The sequence below is a fragment of the Pipistrellus hanaki genome (assembly GCF_964339955.1).
Source record: "Pipistrellus hanaki genome assembly, chromosome: 3".
Lineage (NCBI taxonomy): Eukaryota > Metazoa > Chordata > Mammalia > Chiroptera > Vespertilionidae > Pipistrellus > Pipistrellus hanaki.
In genome coordinates, this window is record NC_140505.1 from 92,817,404 (window position 1) to 92,844,751 (window position 27,348).

The following is a 27,348-nucleotide window of genomic DNA, read 5'->3' on the forward strand; positions in this document are numbered from 1 at the left end:
GACTGGAAATTCTACAATGAGAAAACCAGAAGGAAAACCAGAGGAGCTGTAAAAGCCTAAGGTACGGAGACACGATGCGCACACGGGGAGAGGACGGAGCCGGAGAGGAGGGGCGGCTGAGTGCCTGGTTGGCGTTCCCTAGCGGGAAGAAGATAAAAGCTCTGGACTGTGCTGAACCCCAGATCTGACAGCACTGAACCCCAGTTCTAGGCCAGACCCTGGGGACCCAGGCTCATACAGAGGGAGCCTGGGCTGTAAGGCGGAAACCCAGGGGAGTGGCAAAAGGAAGTCCCAGAGGCGTGCACATTGCGCGCAGAGAACGGGCGGTTGACTGTGCCACTGGATTGCCCTAGCGGGAAGGAGACAAAAGCTCCAGACTGCTCCAAACCCCACTTCCAAATGAATTGAACCCCAGTTCCGGGCTCATTGGGGGAGAGCCTAGACTGTATGGTAGTGCATGAAATTAGAGGGCACCTTACTCTCAGAGGTGCTTGCAACGAGTACTGAAGGACCCTGAGGAATACTGAGACTCAGGAGCCTTGTGGGGCGGGGCTGACAGAAGCCAAGGCTGTAGGCTCCACACTGAAACTCAACACCGTCCAAGCTGAACACAGAGACTTTTAAGGCTACCAACTCAGGGAAGCTGAGAAAATGCCGAGACAAGGAAACAGATCACAAATGGAAGAAATGGAGCACAAAAACGACTGGATATAGAGTTCAAAACCACGCTTATAAGGTTTTTCAAGAATTTCCTAGAAAAGGCTGATAAAATAAATGAGACCTATTAGGATATGAAAAGGGATCAACAAGAAATAATAAGAGATCAACAAGAAATAAAGAATGCATTGTCTGAAATAAAAAATATTATACAGAGTCCTAAAAACAGAATGGAAGATCGCAAGAATCAAATCAAAGATTTGGAACACAAAGAGCCAGAAGATATTCCTCCACAGAAGCAAGAAGACAAGAGAATCCAGAAAGTTGAAGATAATGTAAGAAACCTCTGGGACAACTTCAAGTGAACCAACATCAGAATTATGGGGGTCCCAGAAGAAGGGAGAGAGCAAGATACCGAAAGAATACTGGAAGAAATAGTGACAGAAAACTTTCCCCACCTGGTGAAAGAAATAAACTTACAAGTCCAGGAAGCGCACAGAATCCCAAACAAAAGGAATCCAAAGAGGACCACACCAAGACACATCATAATTAAAATCCCAAGAGCAAAAGACAAAGAGAGAATATTAAAAGCAGCAAGAGAGAAACGGGTACTTACCTATAAAGGAACACCCATACGATTGTCAGCTGATTTCTCTGACAGAAACCATGCAGGCCAGACGGAAATGGCAAGAAATATCCAAGGTGATGAATAGCAAAGAACCTACAGCCAAAAATACTCTACCCAGCAAAGCTATCACTCAGAATTGAAGGCCAGATAAAGAGCTTCACTAAAAAAAAAAAAAAAAAAAAAAAAAAGCTAAAGGAGTTCATCACCACCAAACCAGAATTATATGAATTGCTGAAAGGGGTTCTTTAGGAAGAGGAAGAAGATATAGATAAAAATTATGATCAATAAATACGTAACTATCAACAAGCGAAACTAAAAGCCAAGGGAATTAAAAAACTTGATGAACAATATTAACTGTTGAATATAATAGAATCAGAGGTATGGAAGGGGAGTGGACTGAAGATTCTCAGGGAAAAGGGGAGTAGGGGGTGCGGGAAGAGTCTGAACAAAAACTGTGCACCTATGGATGAGGACAGGGGGGGGGTGGGGAAAGGGCAGAGGGTGGGGTGGGAACCTGGTGGAGGGGAGCAATGGAGAGGGAAAAAATGAGGAACATTTGTAATAATATGAACAATAAAGATTTATTTAAAAAAATAATAATAATAAAATAAGTAAATAAATAAAAGCAGCAAGAGAAAAACAGTTAGTTACCTATAAGAGAGTACCCATATGACTGTCAGCTGATTTCTCAACAGAAACTATGCAGGCCAGATGGGAGTGGCAAGAAATATTCAAAGTGATGAATAAAGCAAGGACCTACAAGCAAGGTAACTCTACCCAGAAAAGCTATCATTTAGAATTGAAGGTCAGATGAAGAGCTTCACAGATAAGAAAAAGCTAAAGGAGTTCACCACCACCAAACCAGTATTATCTGATAGTTTAAGAAGAGAAAGAAGAAAAAGGTAAAGATAAAAATTATGAACAACAAAGTGATAACAAATACATATTTATCAACAAGTGAATCTAAAAATCAAGTGAATAAAAAATCTGGCCAAAACTGGTTTGGTTCAGTGGATAGAGCATCGGTCTGTGGACTGATGGGTCCCAGGTTCGATTCCGGTCAAGGGCAGGCACATCCCCAGTAGGGGGTATGCAGGAGGCAGCTGGTCGATGTTTCTATCTCATCAATGTTTCTAGCTCTCTGGCCCTCTTCCTTCCATTCTGTAAAAAAATCAATAAAATATACGTTAAAAAAATAAATAAATAGGCATAGTCTCAAAATAAGTTTTTTAAAAATTCTGATGAACAGAATAAATTGGTGAATATAACAGAATCATGAGCATAGAAAGGGAATGAACTGACAATTCTCAGGAGAAAGGGGATGTGAGGGGTGTGGGAAGAGATTGGACAAAAATTTTGCACCTATGGACAAGGACAGTCGGGGATTAAGGGCATGGGTAAAGTAAGAACTGGGTGGAGGGGAGCTATCGGGGGTGAAAAGAGGACCAAACATAATAATCTGAACAATAAAGATTTATTAAAAATAAATAAATAATAAACAAGCAAACATAAACCTGGAGCATTAAAAATAGAATTCAGGTTTACAAGATAAAAGTATGGTGATTTTTACTAAAAAGTAAAAATCTCAAGAAGGAAAAAGAGAAATGGCATGCTTTATCCATTTTGATTAGTGAAAGCTTCAATTTAAATTGTCTAAAGCAGCAGATAGAATGAATATTGTCTCAAATTATTTTAATAGTGATGTGGGTCCTAACTACCAATAGTATCAAAAATATGTTCAGTGAGAAACCAAGAGGGTGGCATAAGGTAAACACTTATACTGCTGCCTACAACAACAAATTTAAAACTACAACAGGAATACAGAGTCACTGGAAAGCTGGCTGAATGGAAATTCTGCATCTAGAAATAAAGACAGGAGGACGTTGAAACTCAAAAACTGTGGAGGTGCAGAGACCCATGCGCACGGAAAGGGGGGGAGGCCGAATACGCAGCTGGCTTACTCACGGTGCACAGAGAGAGCGAGCAGCAAACATGTGTCTAGCTTTCTCATTTGGGAGGAAAACAAAACTTCATGGCTGCACTGAAATCCAGCTCTGGTCAGGGAGAAACTGGACTGTCTGGCAGCGGGCAAAACTCGAGAGCAGACTTCTCTGAGGTGCATGCAGCCATTGATGCTGGACACTGAGAACAGGGCCCTCTTAGGGCGGGGTTGATGGGAAACCAAGGCTTTTCTGCACTACCCTGAGACTCTGCCCAATCCAAGCTGAGCACAGAAGCTCTCCCAGAGGAAACACTGTTGATCCTCAGAGCCAATTGGCTTGGAGGTCAACTCTCCCAATGATACCAACAACCATTAAGGCTTAACAACAACAAGACTGCACACACAACCCACAAAGGGGTGCACCAAAAGTGTCCACCTCAGGTAACTGGGGAGGCTGAGCTACTGGGCCCTGCTAGGACACCTAGTACACAAAGCAACTCCATCAACTCAGGGAAGCAACTAAAACGTGGAGACAAAGAGGCAGGCCATAATTGAAGGAAATGGAGGAAAGCATAAAACTGGATATAGAGTTCAAAACCACAGTTATAAGATTTTTCAAGAATTTCCCAGAAAAGGCCGATAAATTAAATGAGACCCTCAAGGATATGAAAAAGGATCAACTAGAGATTAAGCATACACTGACTGAAATAAAAAATATTACACAGAGACCTAAAAGCAGATTAGAGGATCGCAAGAATCAAGTCAAAGATTTAGAATACCAAGAAGCAAAAATTACTTCTCCGGAAAAGCAAAAAGAATCCAGGCTTAGCGGCTGCCTCTGCCACTGCCACTGCCACTGCCACCACCACACCAGGTTCTGGCCACAGCCACCTCCCGCCGTCCAGTGCCTCTCCAGCCCAACCACAGGACCCTGGATCCCCGCCATCCCCAGCACCATGTCGGAGAAGAGCATGGAGGCAGTGGCCAAGTTGAGCACCAAGGACCTGGAGGAGAAGAAAGAGAAGGTGGAGGAGAAGGCAAGCTGGAAATAGTGAAAGAAAGAAATGGTGGAGGAGGAGGAGAATGGAGCTGAGGAGGAAGAAGAGGAAACTGCTGAGGACGAAGAAGAAGATGAGGAAGAAGAAGATGACGATGACAAGGGGCCCACACTGAAGAGAGCTGCTGAAGAGGGGATGAAGCTGATCCCAAGCGGCAGAAGACAGAAAATGGGGCACCAGCATGAGCCCTCTGCCAATGGGCTGGGGAATGAGGCCCCTCAAAGCCTGGGGATGGGGCAGGAACAGTTCCGTGCAGCCACTTTTCACCTGACTCCTTGCTCTAGGCCTTGCACCAGAGCTACTGCCCACTTTCTCCCCAGCCTTCTGATTCCCACCTCTTCTCATTCCTACCTCTCATTCCCACCTTCCATCCTTATTCTGCCACTGTTCCACCTCCTGAACTGTTCCATCTGAGCTCCCCAGCTGGTCCCCAATTGCCCCCTTTCCCTCTTTTTCTCTTCCTCCCTCACTCCCACTCCTCCTCCAATAGCTTCTCCTTCAGAACCTCTGCATCATACTTTTCTGTCCTGCCCATCCCTACCCTGCCTGATCCCTGGGTCTCCTTCAGATCCCCTTCTCTGAGACAGCGCCAGACGAAGCCCCACAGCTGTCCCCTCTCCTCCCCTTTTTGTATAATTTAATAAAGAAATGGTTGCACTTCTGTTTTTAAAAAGAAAAAAGAATCCAAAACGTTAAAAATGGTGTAAGAAGCCTCTGGGACAACTTCAAGCATAACAACATCAGAATTATGGGTATGCCAGGAGAGAGAGAGCAAGATACTGAAAACCTATTTGAAGAAATAGTGACAGAAAACTTATCCCAGCTGGTGAAAGAAATAGACTTACAAGTCCAGGAAGCACACAGAACTCCAATCTAAAGGAATCCAAAGAGGACCACACCAAGACACATCATATTTAAAATCCCAAGAGCAAAAGACAAAGAGAGAATATTCAAAGCAGCAAGAGAAATACAGTTGGTTACCTACAAGGGAGCACCCATACGATTGTCAGCTGATTTCCCAACAGAAACTATGCAGCCAAACAGGAGTGGCAAGCAATATTCAAAGTGATGAATAGTAAGAACCTACAACCAAGATTACTCTACCCAGCAAAGCGATCATTCAGAATTGAAGGTCAGATAAAGAGCTTCACAGATAAGAAAAAGCTAAAGGAGTTCATCACCACCAAACCAGGAATACATGAAATACTGAAAGGTATTCTTTAAGAGGTAGAAGAAGAAAAAGGTAAAGATAAAAATTATGAACAACAAATACGTAACTATCAACAAGTGAGTCTAAAACCAAGGGAATAAAAAATCTGATGAACAGTATTAACTGTTGAATATAATAGAATCAGGAGCATAGAAAGGAAGTGGACTGACAATCCTCAGGGGCAAAGGGGAGTGTGGGGTGTGGGAAGAGACTGAAGAAAAAGTGTACACCTATGGAGGTAAGTATGGGGGGGTAAGTACGGGGGGGGGGTAAGTATGGGGAGGGGGAAGGGTAGGAACCTGGTGGAGGGGAGCAATGGGGGGGGACAGTAAAACATATTTTGCAAAAAAAAAATATATATATATATATATAAATATATATATACATATATATGTATATATAAATATATATACATATATATGTATTCAGGATTGTTTGATAACTGTATTTATAATAAAAAAGATGTCATGGGAAAGGTCAATGAATTTCTGTTGAAAGCTGTTTCTGTGTGTTACATGTAACAGACATGGTAAATATTTGTTTACCATCTTTGTTTGACAATCCATGCATTTAAGTTTAAGTGAAATCAACCAAAAGAAAATTGGTGAGTGGATATGTGTTTTTTGAGATTAAAGTTAGTCTTAAAATGTAAATAAAATATGGATCGTGTTCTCAAAAAAAATAATCACTTTACACATCAAAATAATGGACTTATGCATCAAATAATGACTCTAACAGTTTTTTCTTATAGGATGCTAGCAGTTCCTCCCGTACTTTATCATTAAAACACTAAAATCTTATAAGAGAAGAGATAATTTTGTTAATACCTTATTCCAGCCGCTGGCATGAACTGTGATCTCCAGAGTACATTCCCGATATGACTGATATGTCACTGGCCTGTAGAAATTTTTTTTTAAAGTCTGTGTCACTAAGTAGAAAAATTCTAAATTTCCAGGTGAATAAATGTACAGTCATTATTCTAATGTTGTATGAACTTTTTGCAAAACTAATACAGATAATTCAACATATTGTTTTGTATTGATATATGGCCTTTTACATTTGGTATACACTTTTCTTCAAGCATTCTGAAGAGGCTGAGAATCATGTTACCAGTCTGGAAATCAGTTAACATAACAAGTAGTAATAAAAAGTAGTAATAAATTTTTATAATTGCATTAAAGTTACCCAACAGTATTTCTATATTGTAGATAAACATAAACATTTGGGCCCTAACTGGTTTGGCTCACTGGATAGAGCATCAGCCTGTGGACTGAAGGATCCCAGGTTTGATTCCGGTCAAGGGCATGTACCTTGGTTGCCGGCACATCCCCAGTAGGGGGCGTGCAGGAGGCAGCTGATCGATGTTTCTCTCTCATGGATGTTTCTAACTTTCTCTCCCTCTCCATTCCTCTCTGTAAAAAAATCAATAAAATATATATTTTTTAAAAATTAAAGAGACATGTCACTGGAACATTTTTCAAATTGAGGATACAAGAATTTGGAATAAACAAGTCCAATAAACCGAGCTCTATTTTTAATTTGGTGTCTTATAACATAAAATCCTAGAGGGCAGAGAGAGAAGCCTTTCTGATTGTTTCCATGAATATTTTAGTTATGCCAAAATTCAAATCGCTGAGCAACAACAATGCTCAATTAATAATTTTAATATGTTTTTATTGATTTTTAGAGAAAAAGGAAGGGAGAGGGATAGAGAGATCGAAACATCAATGAGAGAGGAACATAATCCATTGGCTGCCTCTTGCACACACCCCTACTGGGGATCAAGCCCGCAACCTGAGTATGTTCCCTGACTGAGAATTGAACCAGCAACCTCTTTTTTCCTGGGTGGAGGCTCAACTGCTAAGCCACACCAGCAGTGTGGGATTCAATAATTTACTGAGTAAATACAAGTACTATATTTTAAGTCTTGGTTTCATGTGCAAATTAACAATAACAACAAAACACTCGAAAATCAAGTAACATATGAAGGAATGAACAGCTTGGATAAAAAATTTAGTAAAATGTAAACTCCTTTTGTGGGCAAATTACCAACATACTAGAGACCTGGTGCAAGGATTCGTGCACTTATGGGGTCCCTCAGCCTCGCCTGCAGGGACTGGGCTTTCCAACATCCCCCAAGGGGTCCTGGATTGTGAGAGGGTGTGAATCCATGCACCGAGCCTCTAGTATGCATATAAGATATTTGATTAATCTCTTCCTGCCCTCCCCCTTCCCTCTGAGATTAATCAGTCTGTTCCAGGTTTCCATGCCTGTGGTTTCCACTAGCAGGGGTCTTCAAACTAAGGCCTGCGGGCCACATGCAGCCCCCAGGGGAGTCTGATCCTGCCCGCCAGGTTTTTTGGGCAGTGAGCGCAGCCAAGGTGTTACAGTAGGGATTAGTAGTTCATATAGTCCGGCCCTCCAGCTCTCTGAGGGACCGTGATCTGGCCCCCACTTTAAAAAGTTTGAAGACCCCTGCACTACTGCATTGAGCGTCTGCCCCCTGGTGGTCAATGCGTGTCATAGATACCGGCTGGACAGTTGGACAGTAACTTTTACATATACATATGTAAAAATGAGAGCAGTCTTATTTTAAAATCCATCTCAAAGGTATTTTCTGCTCTGACTACTCAACTCTGTGATTTCTTCAGCCTGTGAATATAGATGACTGGTAACAGCTACCACTTATTGGCAGCCTACTGTTAGGTTTTATTTTTCACATTTTTCTTTCTTTTTTTTATTTTATTTACCTTTCACATATTTCATATTATCATTTTATATATTAGGAAACTGAAGCTCAGAAAAGCCAAGACACTATCCCAAATCCACATAGCTGGCAGGAGCAATGTAGGAATTTATATCCAATTAGATATGGCCCTAAAGGCCACACTGATCCTATTTTAACTTAGGATTTTGACACATGCCATGATAAAATCTAGATGCCACATGTAGCTAATAAGCATTTGAAATGTGGCCAGTGATGTGCTGAAAGTGTAAATACACACCAGATTTCAAAGTAAAAAAAATGTAAAGTATCTCATTAATAAGTCATTATATTGAGTATATATTAAAACTATATTTTAATATTTAAGTTAAATAAAATATATTATTAAAAATCATAATTTAATTTTTATATGGCTGCAAAAAATTTAATTATATACATGTTACTTTCATTATATCTATTAGAAAGTGCTGGTCTAGATATTTCAGAATAAAGGTTATGATGACATGAGTATCTTTCTTTTATACAAGTCTAAATAAAATCAATACTACAGTGATGCTGAGATACCAGGGGTGACCTTTTTAATAAGATTTTATATAACCAATTTCACCCCAATAAATTTAAAAGGTAGTTATGTACTACCTTCCTGATATATTCCCATCCAGGTAAGCTTAGTATTTTTTTTTTTTTTTTTTTAGAAAACTTATACTAAATGCTGCATGTTTGTAAATCCTAAACTTCAGCAGATACTATACAGTCTACCTACTTATATTCTCCTTGAAGCTTTACTTGCATATATCAGCCCTTTCACTTCCTTCCCTGAACTGTTTGATGCTACTGTGGGTCATAATAAATCATATTGATAGTTTGTCTATCAGGCTAAAATAGTATCCTTCAGAATGAAATGATTTGAAACATATGTACACACATATATGCATTAACAATCCAGCAGATAAAAACAATCAAAGGACATCTAATAGATAGAAAAGTGTAGCAGAAAAAACAGCCTTACAAAGAAAAAACAGCTACTTACAAACAGAGCAAGAAAGAAAAAGGAGTGTGGGTGGTATCTTCATCTTAAAAAATATTGCCATGCCGAAACCGGTTTGGATCAGTGGATAGAGCATCGGCCTGCGGACTGAAAGGTCCCAGGTTCGATTCCGGTCGAGAACATGTACCTTGGTTGTGGGCACATCCCCAGTAAGGGGTGTGCAGGAGCAGCTGATCAATGTTTCTCTCACATTGATGTTTCTAACTCTCTATCTCTTTCCCTTCCTCTCTGTAAAAAAATCAATAAAATATATATATATTTTTAAATATTGCCATGAACCTTTATAATAATTCTAATTAATGCTCAGCAGTGTGGCTCAGTGGTTGGTCGACCCATGAACCAAGAGATCACTGATTTGATTCCCAGTCAGGACATGGGGTGTGAGCTTGAAACCCAGCGAAGGGTGTACAGGAGGCAGCCAATCAATGATGTTTCTCCCTCACCAAAGTTTCTATCCTTCTATCCCTCTTCCTCTTCTCTCTCTAAAGATGAAAAACATATATATTTTTTAAATGTTTTAAATAATTCTATCTCTACCCAGTCTTGTTCAGTGAACAGAGTATCAGCCCATGAACTGAATGGTACCAAGTTTGATTCTGGACAAAGACACTACCTTAGTTGCAAACTCCATCCCAGCCCTGCGGAGTGCATGCGGGAAGCATCATCAATGTGTCTCTCTCACATCAATGTTTATCTCTCTCTGTCTCTTTTCCTCCCTTCTACTATCTCCAAAAATCAATGAAAAATATCCTCAGGTGAGGATCAACAACAAAAAATAAATCTAGTTCATCAACAGATACTTATTTTTAAGGTATTAGTAATAGCACTTAACAACTTTCAAAAGTGTATTTCTGATAATCACACGTATTTATTTCTAAATTGGCTAAAATCTAGTAGAATATTTCTTCTTGACTGATAAAACAGGATATATGTTGAGTTCAATATTTCTTAAAAACTAAAAGACCTCTGCTTTACAATTTGCCATTTGAAAATTATTATACATCAGATATCATTTAGATTCTATAAAGGAAACATCTTAACATGTCTTAAAAGTAAGAATATTTATCTTTGCCCTGGCTGGCTTGGCTCAGTGGATAGAGCATCAGCCTGTGGGCTATAGGGTCTCAGGTTCGATTCCTGGTCAGGGGCACATGCCTGGGTTACAAGCTTGATCCTCAGTGTGGGGCATGCAGGAGGCAGCAAATCGGTGATCCTCTCTCATCATTGATGTTTCTATCTCTCTCTCCCTCGCCCTTCCTCTTTGAAATCAATTAAATATATATATATTAAAGTACTTATATATATATAAGTACTTATATATTATATATATATATATATTAAAGTACTTACCTTTGAGTAGAAGAAAAATGCTGAAAATAAAAGCAATACTAAAGAAGAAAAAAGATTTCTGAAGAAAAATTTATTCAGGTGCCTAACCACCAAAGATACCAATTTCAAAAATAATTATATCAGTACTCAGTCTAGAGAACAATAAATAAATAATATTCATCAAAAATAAGAATTTTTTAAATATCACTTACTTTGCAGAGAGAAAATGTCTATTTTTCTTATACACTAGAAAAGGACTCCAAAAACAATACTTTTTCAAAAACCTATATAATATTGTTCTTTAGAGCACTCATATCTGAATTAAAATTAACAGATGGATAAATTGAGATATAGAGTGAAATGGTTTGCTCAAAGCTATAAATAGTTTGTATCAAAACTGGAAATAGGGCCAAGCTGATTTGGCTCAGTGGTTGAGTGTCGACCTATGAATCAGGAGGTCACAGTTCAATTTCCAATCAGGACACATGCCCAGGTTTCAGGTTCAAATCCCAATAGGAAGATGCAGTAGGTAGCCAATCAATGACTCTTATCATTGATGTTTCTATCTCTCTTCCCCTCTCCCTTCCTCTTTGAAATCAATAAAAATATATTTTTAAAAAATAAATTGGAAACAGGGCTCTGGCGGGATAGCTTAGTTAGTTAGCATCATTCCAATACATTAGGCTTCAGGTTAGATATCTGGTCAGGACACATACAAGAAGCAGCCAATAAATGCATAAATAAGTGGAACAAATCAATGCTTCCTTCTCTTTCTCTCCCTCCCTCCCTCCCTAAAAATTATTTTTTTTAATTGGAAACAGAATTTTTTTATCTTATACATCTCAGTTATTCTATTCCCAGTCCCAATAACTTGCACAAGTTTTGTTTGTTTTGGCAAACAAATTTTTTTCAAATCTTACATGAAACATCAATATATCACATATGTGAAAGTAGAGCAGTGGAGAGGAACTAATAAACCCCACCCACTCATCCTGTCCTCACCTCTGCAAGGGCCCCCAGAAGGCTTCATAGAATACTTTGAAATCCACAACCATACCTCCTATTGTCTTATTTCCCAACACCTATATTGTTATCTCCTCTCCATATTTATTTATTTTTATTTTTTGTAAATCTTCATCTAAGGATATTTTTTCCATTGATTTTTAAAATGTATTTTATTGATTTTTTTACAGGGAGGGAGAGGGAGAGAGAGCTAGAAACATCGATGAGAGAGAAACATCAATCACCTGCCTGCTGCACAACCCCCACTGGGGATGTGACCGCAACCAAGGTACATGCCTTTGACCAGAATCGAACCTGGGACTCTTGAGTCTGCAGGCCGACGCTCTATTCACTGAGCCAAACCAATTAGGGCTTTTCTATTGAGTTTTAGAAAGACTTGAAAGGAGGGACAGGGAAAGAAAGAGAAACTTCGATGTGAGAGAGACACATTGATTGATTGCCTCCCACACATGCCCCATTTGGGGCAAGGGATCAAACCAACAATCCAAGTATGTGCCCTTGATAGGGAATCAAACCTGCAAACCTTCAGTGCATGGGGCTGACAATCTAACTATTGAGAAAACCAGTCAGGGCTCTATATTTGTTTTAAACTTTCCTATATATAAGGTTAATAAGATCCAAAAGTGATTTTCATTTCACTGTTTCCTATATATAATTGCATTTTTACATTTGCTCATATCACCTTAATAAAGTAAATTCTCCTTAAACCCATATTGCTTTCTTCCAATAAATGGTAACATATAACTCTGCCTACATAAAAGGAATTACTTTACTACAACAGCACTTTAGCATTTGAATTTTGGCCCTTTTATTATTTACTAGAGGCCTGGTGCACAACATTTGTGAACTGGGGGAGGAGAGGGGGAGGTCCCTCAGTACGGCCTGTGCCACTTAGCAGTCCAGGAGCCCTCGGAGGATGTTCAACTGATAGTTTAGGTGAGGAGCGGGTCTAAGCTGCAGTCAGACATCCTTAACACTGCCACAAAGAGGCTCCTGCCACTGCTGCTGCACTCACCTTCCATCAGCCCAGCTTGTGGCTGAGTGGCCCTCCCACTGTGGGAGCACACTGACCTCCTGCATTGAGCATCTGCCTCCTGGTGGTCAGTGCATGTCATAGCGACCAGTCATTTAGCCATTTGGTCAATTTGCATATTACCCTTTTATTATATAGGATTTATTCATTTTATATTTTATTGATTTTTACTGAGAGGAAGGGAAAAGGATAAAGAATTAAAAACATCAATTAGCTGCCTCCTGCATGCCCCCTACTGGAGATTGAGATTGCAACCAAGGTAAATTCCCTTGAGCAGAATCCAATCTCTGACCCTTTAGTCCGCAGCTGACACCTTATCCACTGAGCCAAACCAGTTAGGGCTGAATTTTGGCCCTTTTAGAAAAAGAAGAGATGTCATCCTGTTTTAGATAGTTGTCAACATTCATTAAAACAAATGTTTTTTCTAATTCATATCAATTCCTTAATGGTTCTCAGTAAAAAATTAGGAAAAATGAATTTTTAAGATTTATAATAAAGATGTGGTTCTATTTTAATATACTTTCACTATAAACCTCTTGCCTTTAGCTTTAAGGGAGGGAGGAGGAAAGAGAGAGTCAGAACCATAGTTAGGAGCTGAGTTCACATTATAAGAATGTAGCAGTAGTTCCATGAGCAGATGGTACAATCCCAAAGTACAGCAACATCTGGGATACCTAAAATACAGATGTAATGTTAATCCCAAATTATAAGACATAAAACCTGAGGCATTATATTTGTGTTGGTCACTAGAGAATGGTAGTAAAAGTGGTCAGGACAAATAATATTGCTTTTATTTACTCAGTGAAAGTATTTGCTGAAACCTGACAGCTCAACAAGAAAATACAAATAGTTAAATCCATGTTGGTATAGTTAAATCACTTCTTTGATGCAAACATTATCACTCAAAACATAAACAGAGATCTTTGGAAAATCAAGAGAAGAAAAGAGTGAAAAAAAGTAAGTGATAAAAGAAGTTACACCGTTTACATAAAACAAAGCCTTAACCAACCCAGTGCAGAAGACTACTTAGAAAAGCAATGGTAACTCACTGGCTGAGGAGCATTTGCAATGCCTTATGTAGAGGCTCTTTCAGTTCCTGGGACACTCTTTCTCCAAGATGAGCCAAGCAGTGTTCTACTGGGTTAGCAGGGCTGAACACTGGAGACGTGTGCTGGTCAAAGCCTATGTTGGTGAAGGCTAAGACAGGGCAAAAGAAAATCTAATTTAATAAGTATTATAAAAGCTTAGGGGATTAAGACAACTGCTACTAAGGATGAGCTAAGCTATAAGTCACGTATAGAGGACAGATAATTACTACAAGATATTAATCTTTCCTGGATACGTTCTATATTTAGAGATTTCGTTTTAAGGAAAGATATTTATGGAAAATCTTAGGTTCCATAAGAAAATGACTAAACTGAAATGTTAAAATATACAAACCAATTTAGTGCATTATTATAGACCAATGTGATATAAGCATGATAAATGAGGCAACTGCTAGATCTATCATACCTCTCTTAATATTTTCCTTTAAGCTTTTGTTTTTACCTTTATAAATGTGGCACTTTTTAACAAATATATCTTTATTGATTTCAGAGAGGAGAGGGAGAGATAGAAACATCAATGATGAGAGAGAATCATTGATTGGCTGCCTCCTGCACACCCCTTACTACTAGGGATTGAGCCTACAACCCAGGCATGTGCCCTTGATCAGAATCGTACCCAGGACTCTTCAGTCCACAGGCCAAACTGGCTAGGGCAATGTGGCACTTCTTAAACCAGACTCAAATCAGCTTATTCCCCTTCAGAAAACGAGTCAATTACTTCCATTCCCTTTTTAAATTCAACTTCTTAACTCCATGAATAAATGTTAAAACTCTGAAGATTATACAAGTTGACAAATAGCACATGGAGAGTCATCATAGCCTGTTCTCCTCAGCTCAAACCACCAGCTTTTCATTTGTTTCTTAACTCAATGTTATACTGACTTAGCCATTCTCAAACTGCAGAAAAACAGGCAGAATCATTGTTGTTCCAAGGTACAAACAGGATTCAGGGCACAGAATCCCAGTAAAGTAAGCAGCTTACTACACCCACTCACAAGAGTTATCAATAATCTCCATAAAGTATTTATTGTATTAATCTAAGGCTTGCTCCTAGAAGGCTGTTAAGTATACTATTTCTTTATAAAGTGCATGAAAGATAAAAATGGCTGCAAAGTTCACAAATATGTTGTTGTCTGAGCAAGCTTGAGGATGCCCATTATAATGATCAGTCTTGGTTAATACAAGGGTTCAATAAGGTGAGTGCAATTAAGCCTCTGTTGTTTTTCTTCTTTTGACCTTTTCCCCATTTTATCATACTATGTATAAGCACTGCCACCAGAAGTAGACAAAGACTTAAAATAGAATTGGAATTTTAGTCAGCTAAAAATAATGGTTGGGGTATGTGGGAGGCAGCGATGGATGTTACACTCCCATACTGATGTTCCTCTCTTCTCCCTTCTTCTCTCTCTAAAGATCAATAAACTACTCTGGAAAAAAATGTTGGTAAAGACCCTGGCCAGGTGACTCAGTAGATTGGAGCATCATCCCGTACACCAAACGGTTGCAGGTTCAACTTCTGGTCAGGGTACATACAGAAGGCAACTAAGCGATGTTTCTCTATCTATCTATCTATCTATCTATCTATATATATATATATATATCAGAGAGAAAGGAAAAGGGAGAGAGATCAAAACATCAATGATGAAAGGGAATCATTAAAAGGCTGCCTCCTGAACGCCCCACACTGGGAATTGAGCCTGCAACCCTGGCATGTGCCCTGACCAGGCATAGAACTTTGACCTCCTGGTTCACAGGTCGACGCTCAACCACTGAGCCATGGTGAACAAGCATGCGCTCACATGCTCTCGCACTCTTCCTCTCTCTAAACTTATCCTTGGATGAGGATTTTTTAAAAAAAATTTTAATGTTGCCGAAACTGGTTTGGCTCAATGGATAGAGCTTCGGCTTGGGGACTGAAAGGTCCCAGGTTTGATTCCGGTCAAGGGCATGTACCTTGGTTGTGGGCATATCCCCAGTAGGGGATGTGCTGGTCTGTCACATCCAGGAATCCAGCTCCACCCTGGGGCTGACTGAGTGCAGGGCATGCCAGGCCCCCAGCATCATGGGTTCAGATGGGCGGTGGGGGCCCCAAGGCGTGGGAATTCATGAGGGTTTCCGGTCTGGCTGTGTGTCCGTCCGACCCCACGCCCATGTCCTTGGGGACTCAGGGCCAGCCAGGTGACTTCCAGATGCATCTGGCTGCCCCCACACACACCAGGGCAGGGGTTGCCTTCATTGGAAGAGCTGGACAGGGCTGGACCCCAGCACCCAGGCAGCCCATTGGCCATCCGGCCAGAGTCTCCTGGTTGGCCACACTTGCCACCCAGAACACTGAGGACAAAGAGGAGGAGCTGGAGAAACAGTAGGATGAATCAGGGTCTGGAGTATCTGGGGCCTGAGCTGGGTCAGGGGCTGGTCCAGTGGGGGTTCCACCAGCATTAGCCTCGAGGGCTGGGTGTTGGCCAGGAACTCCTCTCCCAGGAGCCTGGAAGGCCACACTGAAGTGCGGGCAACAGCTGAAGTGCGGGCAGCCTCAGTGACAGCGTTGGCATGTTGTCACAGAGTGGTGCCTGTGGCCAGTCCCATCAGGAAGCCATCACCCCCCCGGGGAGACCCAGGCCATACAAGGCATTGAACCACTCGGCCAAGTCCTCCTTCATGGGTTCCACATAGGCCTTGCTCAAGTGGAATGGCTTCACAGTCTTGGCTGCCGAGCCTGCAATGCTCGCCACTGGGTCTGCCATGCCCAGGCCAGCAGAGTCACTGGCACATTCTGCAGCCTCAGGGAGCATCGCCCCGGCTGGGGCCAGAGCCAGGCAGGGCCACCACAGAGAGGCGCCACCTGAGCCCCAGCGATCCAGTCCTGTCGCCAAAGAATATATTTTTTGAAACAATTATTGGGCAATATATATCCACACAAAAACTTGTACTAGGTCCTGGCCAGTTTGGCTTAGCTGGTTGAGCATTATCCTATGCACTGAAAAGTCGCTGCACTGAAAGGTCACTGGTTCCATTCCTGGTCAGGGTACATGCTCATATTGTGGATTCAAAATAAGCTAAATGCTCTCCTCAATAATAAAGGAATGATTGAACAGTCATTCAACACATCAAATATAATTTAGTTACCACAATGATAACAATTTTTAAAGTTTATGACATAATGTTAAGTACAAAATATATGGCTATAAAATTACATTTATATTACTATTAAAACTATATATAGCAGTGGTCGCCAACCAGTGGCCCGCAAAGGTATGAAAGGTTGGCGACGGCTGATCTATAGCATATATAATGCAAAACTGAAAGCAGTTTAGTCAATTTTTCCCCTTAATGCTGTTGAATGAAAAGTACCTTAACATGATTATTGAATCCACCACTTAACATCAGAAAAGGCTACATTTAAACTGTTGTGTACAGTTAGGAAAAATTTACAAACATATCCCCCAAAGAAAGAAAAATGAGTAATCACTAATTTCACCTTTATAATCCTATACCAATGAAGCTGTGTAATGTTGAGAACACTCCACTATAAAAAACAAATTAAACCAACAGTAAACCACATCAAACAGAATCTTCTAATTAACTAGGAAAATTAGAATAAAGAAACCTTCAGAAATTTCTTTGTCCAGAAATCTTAGCTCTTCTTCAATTTCAGTTTTAACTTTTAATAAAACTTCTTGATCCAGAGATTGTGAAGCAACATCTTGTTGAACTCCTGAAACCAACAGAAAGATTATTATTGACAGAGGTAGAGATAAGCCATTAGTATATGGGTAGTATTTTAACTATTAAGTAACAAATATAAAATTAAATTATCAAAGCCAGGGGGCTGGGTGATATTTAAAAATGATAAAGGTGAAGCTTGGGTAGGTTATATCACTACTATGGAGAAGTATGATTGGAACTCAGGTCAATCTGAATACAAAACTATTAATGCAGGCTGTCCCCTCATCTTCTGGTTGTGTGACTAGAAAGGAGGTATCTCAGAAACATTTTTGGCATTAAAGAAAAAAAAACCTGAAAGGTTATCTAGATCAGTGTATTTTGATACTAATCTTTATGGTTCCTTATCATTACACAAACTGCAGCCCAAGAGAAAGACTACAATCATCAAAAGATTTATATTCTCCAAACTTAAGAAAACTATAAATATTCTCATGTAGTAAAAGAGAAAAAGAGGTCTTGTTCTCTAGCACAGAATAGAGAACTAAGGGAAAGAGTCTGAAGGAAAAATTATACCAGATACTTAACTACTTACTAATTTCTCCTGCCTCAGATATTTGTAGAACTTCATCATTTATTCTAAAACACTGAATGCAAATATGATAGTCTCTACCCCTCCTATTCAGAATATACTTATATTACATTTCCAGTTGTTCATATCATTTTTTTTTACCACTGACAAGTTTAGCTGTTTATGTTTTTATTTTTGCAAGCAAAAATATTCTAAATTCAAAGATAATTTTATTAATATAGATGAAGAAACTTGATTATTATAGCACCTATGAGACTTTAAAATACCTCTGAAAAACAAAAGGTTAAACATTTCTATAACTTAGATTTTAAAGTTGACAAAAGTAATTTTCCTTTAAGCCACATAAGACACTTTCCTTCTTTTCTTTTTTCATTTTATTGGTATCAGAGAGAAAGGGAGAGGGAGAGACACAAACATCAATGTTGAGAGAGAATCATTGATCGGCTGCCTTCTGCAGATCAGGATCGAGGCCACAACCTGGGTATGTGCCCCTGCCATGCTACTATTTCATCAGTTATTGGTCTATTCAAATTTTCTGATTATTCCTGACTCACTTTTGGGAGATTATATTTTTCTAGGAATATGTTTATTTCATCCACATTGTCCAGCTTCTTGGAATATAGTATGTCCTTACAATTCTTTGCTTTCGTTTCTGATTCTATTTATTTTGGTCCTCTCTGTTTCTTCATGAGTTTGGCTAATGGTTCATCAATTTTACTTATCCTTTCAATGAACCAGCTATTGGTTTTATTGATTTTTTAAAAATATATTTTATTGATTTTTTACAGAGAAGAAAGGAGAGGGATAGAGTTAGAAACATCGATGAGAGACATCAATCAGCTGCCTCCTGCACACCTCCTACTGGGGATGTGGCCGCAACCATGGTACATGCCCTTGACTGGAATGGAACCTAGGACCCCTAAGTCCGCAGGCTGGCGCTCTATCCATTGAGCCAAACCAGTCTGGGTTTCATCAATTTTTTATAGTGTTTTTTTTTATTTTGTTTTTGTTTTTTTTTAGTCTATGTCATTTATCTCATCTTTATTTTACTCCTTTGTTCTACTTACTCTGGGCTTTGCTTAATGTTATCTTTCTACAGCTTTAAGTTGTAGGGTTAGTTTATTGTTGCTTTTTCTTGTTTTATTATGTAGGCCTGTAGTGCCCTGAACTTACCTTGCCAGAATGATCTTGCTGTCTCAGAGATTTGAGGTTAAGTGTTCATGTTAACTTTTTTCCAGTAATTTTATTTATTTATCTCATTGGTAACCAATTCATTATTTAACAACATGCTATTTAGTCTCCATGAATTTGAATGTTTTTTGATGTGTTTACTGTAGTTGATTTCTAATTTCATTCCATTGTGATGTGAGAAGATGCTTGATATGGTTTCCATCTTCTTGAATTTGTAGACTTGTTTTGTGTCCTAATATGTTTTCTAACTTTGTGAATGATCCATGTACACTTGAGAAGAATGTATATTCTGCTACTTTGGGGTGAAATATTCTACAAATGTTAATTAAATCCATCTGATCCAGTGTATCCTTTAGAGTCACTGTTTCCTTCTTAAGTTTTTTTTTGTTTTTGTTTTTGTTTTTTTCTGGAAGAACTATCCAGTGAAGTCAGCAGGGTATTAAAGTTCCCTACTGTGACTGTATTGTTGTCTATCCCTTCCTTAAAGTCCTCTAGAAATTTTTTTACATATTTATGTTCTCCTATATTCGTTGCATACATGTTTACCAAAGTTATATCCTCTTCTCGAGTGACCTCTGTTGTCACTGGCATGGATTTCATTTTGAAGTCTGTTTTGTCAGATATGAGTATTGCTACCCCAGCTTTTCTTTTCCATTTGCATGTAAAATTTTTTCCCATCCCTTCACTCTCATCCTGTATGTGTCTTTTGTTCAGAAGTGGATCTCTTACAGACAGCATATAGCTGGGTAATGTTTTGTTTTTCTATCCATTCAGCTACCCTATATCTTTTGATTGGAGCCTCTAATCCATTTACACTTAAGGTTATTGTTGATAGCTACTTATTGCCATTTTAATTCTGTATGCCTAGGTTTCTCTCTGTTTCTAATTCCCATTACAGCAGTCCCTTTAACATTTCTTGTACTGCAGGTTTGGTGGTGGTGTATTCCTTTAGCCTATTTTGTCTGGGAAACTTTATTTGACCGTCTATTTTGAATGATAGCCTTGCTGGGCATAGTAATCTTGGTTTCAGATCCTTGCTTTCCATTACTTTGGGTACTTCATGGGATTCCCTTCTGGCCAGTAGAGTTTCTGATGAGAAATCAGGTGTCAGCCTTATGGGAGTTCCTTTGTCAGTAACAACTTGCTTTTCTCTTGCGATCTTTAAGATACTTTCTTTAATTTTTGGTATTTTAATGATGATGTGTCTGGGCATGAGCTTGTTTGGGTTCTTCTTGCTTGGGGTTCTCTGTGCCTCCCAGAATTGTGTGACTTTTTCCTTTACCAAGTTAGGAAAAATTTCTGCCATTATTTCTACGAACATGTTCTTCATCCCTTTATCCCATTCTCCCACTTCTGGCACACCTGCTAATCAAATATTATGTTTCTCATTATCCCACAACTCCCTTAAGCTGTCTTTTTTGTTTTTTAACTAGTGGCCCAATGCACAAATTTGTGCACATTGAAAGGAAATTAATTAGAAGAAATATTTTAATGTTGCAATTCACCCTTTCACTATAATAGAAGTTTCAACCAAATTCACAATCAATGACAGATGGAAACACATGCATGTGATTGGGGCCAGCCTCACCTGGATAGCAAATGTCTGCATGAGAAACATGACCTCCACAGCATGAATGACTCAGCACAGAAGACCAGGGTGTCTGCCTTCTGAGCTCTAACCCAGAGCCCCTGATCCTGGCTTCTGCTCACAGAGTTCCATTCCACTCTGCCCTTCCTCTGCAGAAGCACAAGGTGAGTGGCTTAACAGGGAATTTTATCTGTTGTCCCTTTAAGAGGGTGCCTGAATTTTCAGCCATCTTTCCCTGGTAGATAGCAACCCCGCTGTTTTTTACAGCATGATGTTATGTGGATGCCCATCTCAGTACCTATACTCTCCACTGGGGGGCACAATTTGGGGATTAGATCCCAGAGTTCTCAGTGGCAACACCCTGCAACTGAGAGATATCTCTCTGGAACTTCAGTTGCTGACTGTGGGGGCCTGACCAGCCCTTTCACTCCTCCACCCCTTCTACTAGTCTTTATACAGTCTCCATTTGCAGTCCTCGGTTATCAGGGTTCTCTCCAGAGAAATATCCTGTTGATTATTCAGGAAGTTTTTCTGTACTTTGGTTGTAATTCCAAATTGGTCTTGTGAGCATGTCCATGCAGCATCCACTTAGTCTACTATTATTTTTAACCGTCTATGTTTTCCTTTTTGGAAGTACTTTGTCATTTTTAGATAGGTCTGCAATGCATTGATTAAAACAATATACTAGGTAAAGTGACCTCCAGAATATATTGTAGAGAACTGGTGCAAAAAATTCTGGCACTCGAGGGGGACAGGGGAGGTCCACAGCTCGGATTGTGACAGGGCTCAGACCAGGACAAGGGATCCCACCATGCACAATTGGGGCAGGGGAGGGACGCAAGAGGTTGGCTAGCCAGGGAGGGACCACTGGAGGGCTCTAGGGCGTGTCCAGCCTATCTTGCTCAGTCCTGATCAGCCGGACACCAGCAGCAAGCTACCCTCTGCTGGTCAGTTTACATCATAGTGACTGGTCAACCGGTCAACTATCTGGCTCCTGGTGATCAGTGAATGTCATAGTTAGTGACTGAGCAGCCTTAGCATCATTAGCATATTATGTTTCGATTGGTTGAATCGCCAACCAAACAACCAGACACTTAGCATATTAGGCTTTTATTATATAGGATTATTAAAACAAGGCACAGACTGGTAAATTTATTTAAGATCTATTTTATTTCATTCAATAAAATTATATTTCTCCCTGTGACTTCCTAGAAGGCAGCTCAGTAAAGGGGAAGAAAAGCTTTGATGTCAAGCACTTTAGCTCATCACTCCATATAACGTTGGGCAAAAAAAAAATCTTGCACCTTTTCTTTTATGTAAAATGGGGAAATAGCACTTACCACAAGGAATAAGATAAGTCTCATTACATCAAAAATGCTCAACTAATAGTAGCAGCCACTCATGAATTCTTTTTTATATTATTATGAAAATAGTTTTGCTTGTTTTTTATTTAAAATTCTTTATTGTTTAATATCTTACATAAGTCTCCTTTTCCCTCCATTGACCTCTCCCCAACCACCTCCTGCCCCCTCACTAATTCTTTTGATTCTTTAAAATGCTGTTATTATTGCCATAGGTGGTGTGCTCAGTGGTTAAAGTGCAATTTGATTCCTAATCAAGGGCACACGCCTGGGTTGCAGGGAAGGCAACCAATCCATGTGTCTCTCTCACATGGATGCTTCTCACTCTCTCATCCTTTCTGTCTCTCTCCTACCTATCCCCTCTTTCCCACCATTACACTTTCTCTAAAATCAATGGAAAAAATATCCTAAGGTGAGGGTTAACATAAACAAACAAACAAATAAATAAAATGTTTTTATTGCCTAAACCGATTTGGCTCAGTGGTAGAGCATCGGCCTGCGGACTGAAAGGTCCCGGGTTCGATTCCGGTCAAGGGCATGTACCTTGGTTGCGGGCGCACCCCCGGTGGGGGGTGTGCAAGAGGCAGCTGGTTGATGTGTCTCTCTCATCGACGTTTCTAGCTCTCTTATCTCTCTCCCTTCCTCTCTGTAAAAAATCAATAAAATATATTTTAAAAAATGTTTTTATTATTTTACAGTAATCTTTCTCCTGTCTCTGTGAACATAATCAGCTCATCATAGGTTTCTAATCAATGATGCTAATACAGAATATGCTTTCTGTACTCTAAGTGTTGGGATCATCAGGAAAAACCTGAGAGTATCGATAATGTCAAGTGACATAAAATAAGACTGTTATAATACAAACTAGGAGAAATCCTGATGGCCAGTTACTCTTGCTCTTCAATTGCTGCAAAAGAGAAAGACTTAATATCAATAGATTTAAAACCAGAATCTTTTTTTTCATGAGCATATATCAAAAAAAAAGTTTATGGTCAATCTTATTTCTTTCCATGAAATTCTTTTTTGCCTCTGGCTTCCTGGAAAGCAGATCAGTAAAGTAGAAGATAAGCTTTGGAATCAAGCACTGCAGCTCATTTTAAAATTTAAGGGTTGCCCTAGTGGATTCGGCTCAGTGGGTAGATCATCAGCCTATGGACTGAGGGGTCCTGGGTTCAGTTCCTGCCATGGGCATATGCCCAGGTGGGAGGCTCAATCCCCAGAGGGGGGCATGCAGGAGGCAACCAATGGATGGTTCTCTCTCATCATTGATATTTCTATCTCCCTCTTTCTTCTTCTCTGAAATCAATAAAAAAAAAATTAAATAAATAAATAAAATGTAAGGGTAAAATGCACAATAAATTCATCTGAAACATTTTATTAAGTAGCTTCATTCCTGCATACCAGATGTTCCATGGTTTTCTGATTCCAGGTGTGACCTGCCTCTAAAAGATGTGACTTCAAACATTTTCCAGGCTAAAATACTCTCTGCCATAATCAAGAATGTTAGAATTTGGATCAATCATTGTCATGAGCTATAGTGAATGGAAGTGTTTTAGAGAAATCCTTTTTATACATACTGATATTTATTCAAACATACTTCCATGACAGAATTAAGGTAACAGCCATGCTGATAAAGTTTTGGTTAGCCTTTTAAGTTCTGCAAAATCATTTGCTAGTGTGCTCTTAACACACCCTTAATCAGAAACATATAACACCTAAACATTTTGGGCTCTTGGCAAAAAATACAACCTGTTGGATCTAATTTTTTAATCTTCATCCAAGGATATGTATTTATTGGTGTGTTTTTTTTCTAGAGACAGAGAAAGAGAAACATCGATGGATTGCCACCAATACACATGACCAAGAATTTAACCAGCAACCTGACCCAGAATGAAACCTGCAACCTTTTGGTGTATGGGATAATGATCCAACCAACTGAGCCACTAGCCAAGGCTAGATATGATTCTTTTATAATTTTCCTGACATGACAGGCAGTTCCTTCATCCCTCTGCATTCTAGATTTTATCTTCATATTAAGCTAGATCATCAGAAAAGTACATACATATAATCTAGGTCCCCAGATAGTTTTAACATTTATTTTAATTGCATTTTACTGCCATTTCTTTAGCTGCACCCTCTCCAATCTGGGACATCCCTCTCAATCCAGGACTGCTGGCTCCCAACCACATGCATGCCTGCCTGCCTGCCTGCCTGCCTGATTTCCTCTAACCACTTTTGCCTGCCAACCTGATCACCCCTAACCACTCCCCTGCCAGCCTGATCGACACCTAACTGCTCCCTTGCCGGCCTGATTGCCCCTAACAGCCCTCCCCGGCCAGCCTGGTCACCCCTAACTGCCCTCTCCTGCCGGCCTGGGTGCTCCTAACTGTCCAGCACTGGAGGCCTAGTTGCCCCCAACTGCCCTTCCCTGCTGGCCCGGTCACCCTAACTGCCCTACCCTGCAAGCCTGGTCACCCCCAACTGCCCTTCCCTGCAGGCCTGGTCACTCCCAACTGCCCTTACCTGCAGACCCGGTCACCCCTAACTACCCTCCTCTGACAGCCTAGTCACTCCCAACTGCCCTCCCCTTGCAGGCCTGGGTCCCCCCACAACTATCCTCCCCTGAAGGTCTGGTCAACCCTAACTGCCCTCCCCTGCTGGACTGATCGCCCACAACTGCCCTCCCCTGCAGGCCATCTTGTGGTGGCCATATTGTGTCCCCATGGGGGCAGCCATCTTGTGTTTGCATGACGGTCAATTTACATATTGCCTCTTTATTACATAGGATGATTACTGATAGGCACATATTCTCTGCCATTTTATTATTTTCACTATGTTTCTGTATTGTAACCCTTCTCACCCTCTGCCTACTCCCTCTTCTTTTACTTTATATTTTTATTGACTTTAGAGAGGAAAGGAGATGGAGAGAGAGAAACATCAATGTGAGAAAGTAACATCATTAATAGCTTGTCTCCCTCCACACCCGGTGTGGGGATTTAACCCGCAACCCAGGCATGTGCCCTGACCAGGAATTGAACCAGTGCTCAGAGCCATACCAAGCAGGACCCACCTCCTTCTTCTTCTTTCTTTTTTTAATCCTCACTCAAAGATATTCCATTGATTTTTAGGAAGAGTAGGAGAGGGAAAGACAGAAATATCGGTGTGAGAGAAACATATCAATTGGTTGCCTCCTGCATGTGGCCCAACTGGGGAGGATCCTGCAACAGAGGTGCGTGCCATTGACTGGAATTGAACCTGGGAGCCTTCGGTCTGCTGGCCAATACTCTATCCACTGAGCCAAACTGGCTAGGGCTCCACCTTCTTCTTAAAGGAGGCCCTTCAACATTTCTTGTAATACTGGCTTGGTGGTAACAAACTCCTTTAACTTTTGCTTGTCTGGGCACCTCTTTATTTCTCCTTCAATTTTAAATGAAAAGCCTGCTGGGTTAACTAGTCTTAGTTGTTAGTCCTTGCTTTTCATCACTTTGAATATTTTATGTTATGTCCTTCTGGTCCACAAAGTTTCTGTTGAGAAATCAGGGCAGTTGTATGGGCACACCCTTGTAGGTAACTAACCTGTCTTTCTCTTCCAGCTCTTAAAATTGTTTCTTTGTCTTTAATCTTTGTCATTTTAATTATGATGTGCCTTGGTGTGGGCCTCTTTGGCTCCACCTTGTTTGGGAATCTCTACCTCCTGGACTTATGTATCTTTTTCCTTCACCAAGTTAGGAAAGTTTTCAGCCATTATTTCTTCAAATAGGATTGCAATACCTTGCTCTCTGTCTTTTCTTTCTCATAAAACTGTCAGCTGATTTCATGCCGAGACCAGTTTGGCTCAATGGATAGAGTGTCGGCTTGTGGACTGAAGGGTCCCGGGTTCGATTCTGGTCAGGGGCATGTACCTTGGTTGCGGGCATATCCCCAGTAGGGGGTGTGTGCAAGAGGCAGCTGATCGATGACTCTCTCTCATCGATGTTTCTAACTATCTCTCTCCCTTCCTCTCTGTACAAAATCAATAAAATATATTAAAAAAAAAAAACTGTCAGCTGATTTTAGGCCAGAAGGGATGGCATGAAATATTCAGTGATGTAAAGCAAAGACCTATAACCAATACTACTTTACCCAGCAAAGCTATCATTTAAAACTGAAGGAGAAATAAAGAGCTTCCCAAAAAAGAAAATTTACATGAAATGTTGAAGGGTCTTCTTTAAAAAGAAAAAAAATATGGACAATAACATGGCAATAAATACACATATCAACAAGTGAACTTAAAAAACAAAATAAACAAATAGAACAGAAAGAGACTCATATATACAGAGAACATTTTGATGGTTGCCAGGTCAGAGGGGAGTTAGGAGGTTGGGTGAAAAAGGTAAAGGGGTTAATAATACAAGTCAGCAGTAACAAAACAATTACCCAATGTAAAATACAGCATAGGAAATCTAGTCACAATAGCATTCTAATAACTATGTATGGTATCAGCTGGGTATGAGTTTTATTGGGATGATCATTTAGTTATATAATTTCTAATCACTGGGTGTATACTTGAACCAGTCCTAATATAATATTGTGTGCCAACTGTAATTGAAAAGTAAGAGATTATTTTAATTAGATAATTCATTAAAAGGTGGAAGATAACAAATTAATATTTTTAAAAAAATTAAATATGAGCCTGGCCAATGTGGCTGTTAATTGAACATCATCCCATGCATCAGGATGTCTAGTTCAATTCCCGGTCAGGGCACATGCCTAGATTGCAGGCTCAATCCCCAGTAAGGGGCGTGCAAGAGGCAGCCAAGTAACATTTCTCATCGATGTTTCTCTCTTTCTTCCTCTCCCTTTATCGCTCTGAAATCAATAAAAACATATTTAAGAAAAAAAGGAATATGATTAAAGAATGGAAGTGACAGATTTGGTTTTATATTGTAAAAAAGCATTTAGTTTTGTTCACAAATGTAATGATCTTCTTAATGATAATAAGAAAAATCGTACTTCTTGTACCTAATATGTCAGGTCTTAGCAAACTTTTCATCTTCTTATACAAGCCCACAAGCTAAGAATAACTTTTACATTTTTAAATGGTTAAAAAACTAAAAAGATAATATTTCATGACATATAAAACTTTTAGAAAATTGAGTACCCATAAATAAAATTTAATTGGAGTATAGTCATACTCATTGATCCATCTATTATT

The 27,348-nt window shown here is 39.8% G+C and overlaps 1 protein-coding gene and 1 pseudogene across 17 annotated transcripts in view; one reads left to right on the forward strand and one right to left on the reverse strand.

Moving 5' to 3' along the window:
- The window catches only part of BCL2L13 (BCL2 like 13), a 226,624-nt gene that overhangs the window by 136,610 nt on the left and 62,666 nt on the right, over positions 1–27,348 (reverse strand). For 11 of the 16 annotated variants that reach the window (XM_084878598.1, XM_084878588.1, XM_084878599.1 and 8 more), the window contains 3 exons: positions 17,367–17,474; positions 13,703–13,850; positions 6,323–6,392 (listed from right to left, as the gene is read on the reverse strand). In XM_084878598.1, the coding sequence (XP_084734724.1) occupies positions 6,323–6,392; positions 13,703–13,850; positions 17,367–17,474 (326 nt within the window). The remainder of the gene's footprint in view (positions 1–6,322; positions 6,393–13,702; positions 13,851–17,366; positions 17,475–27,348) is intronic. The other 5 variants (XR_014794601.1, XR_014794602.1, XR_014794603.1 and 2 more) reach the window with 2 other exon arrangements.
- LOC311620323 (parathymosin-like) lies at positions 4,171–4,629 on the forward strand (annotated as a pseudogene). Its single transcript has one exon. The product of its transcript is annotated as a parathymosin-like (transcript).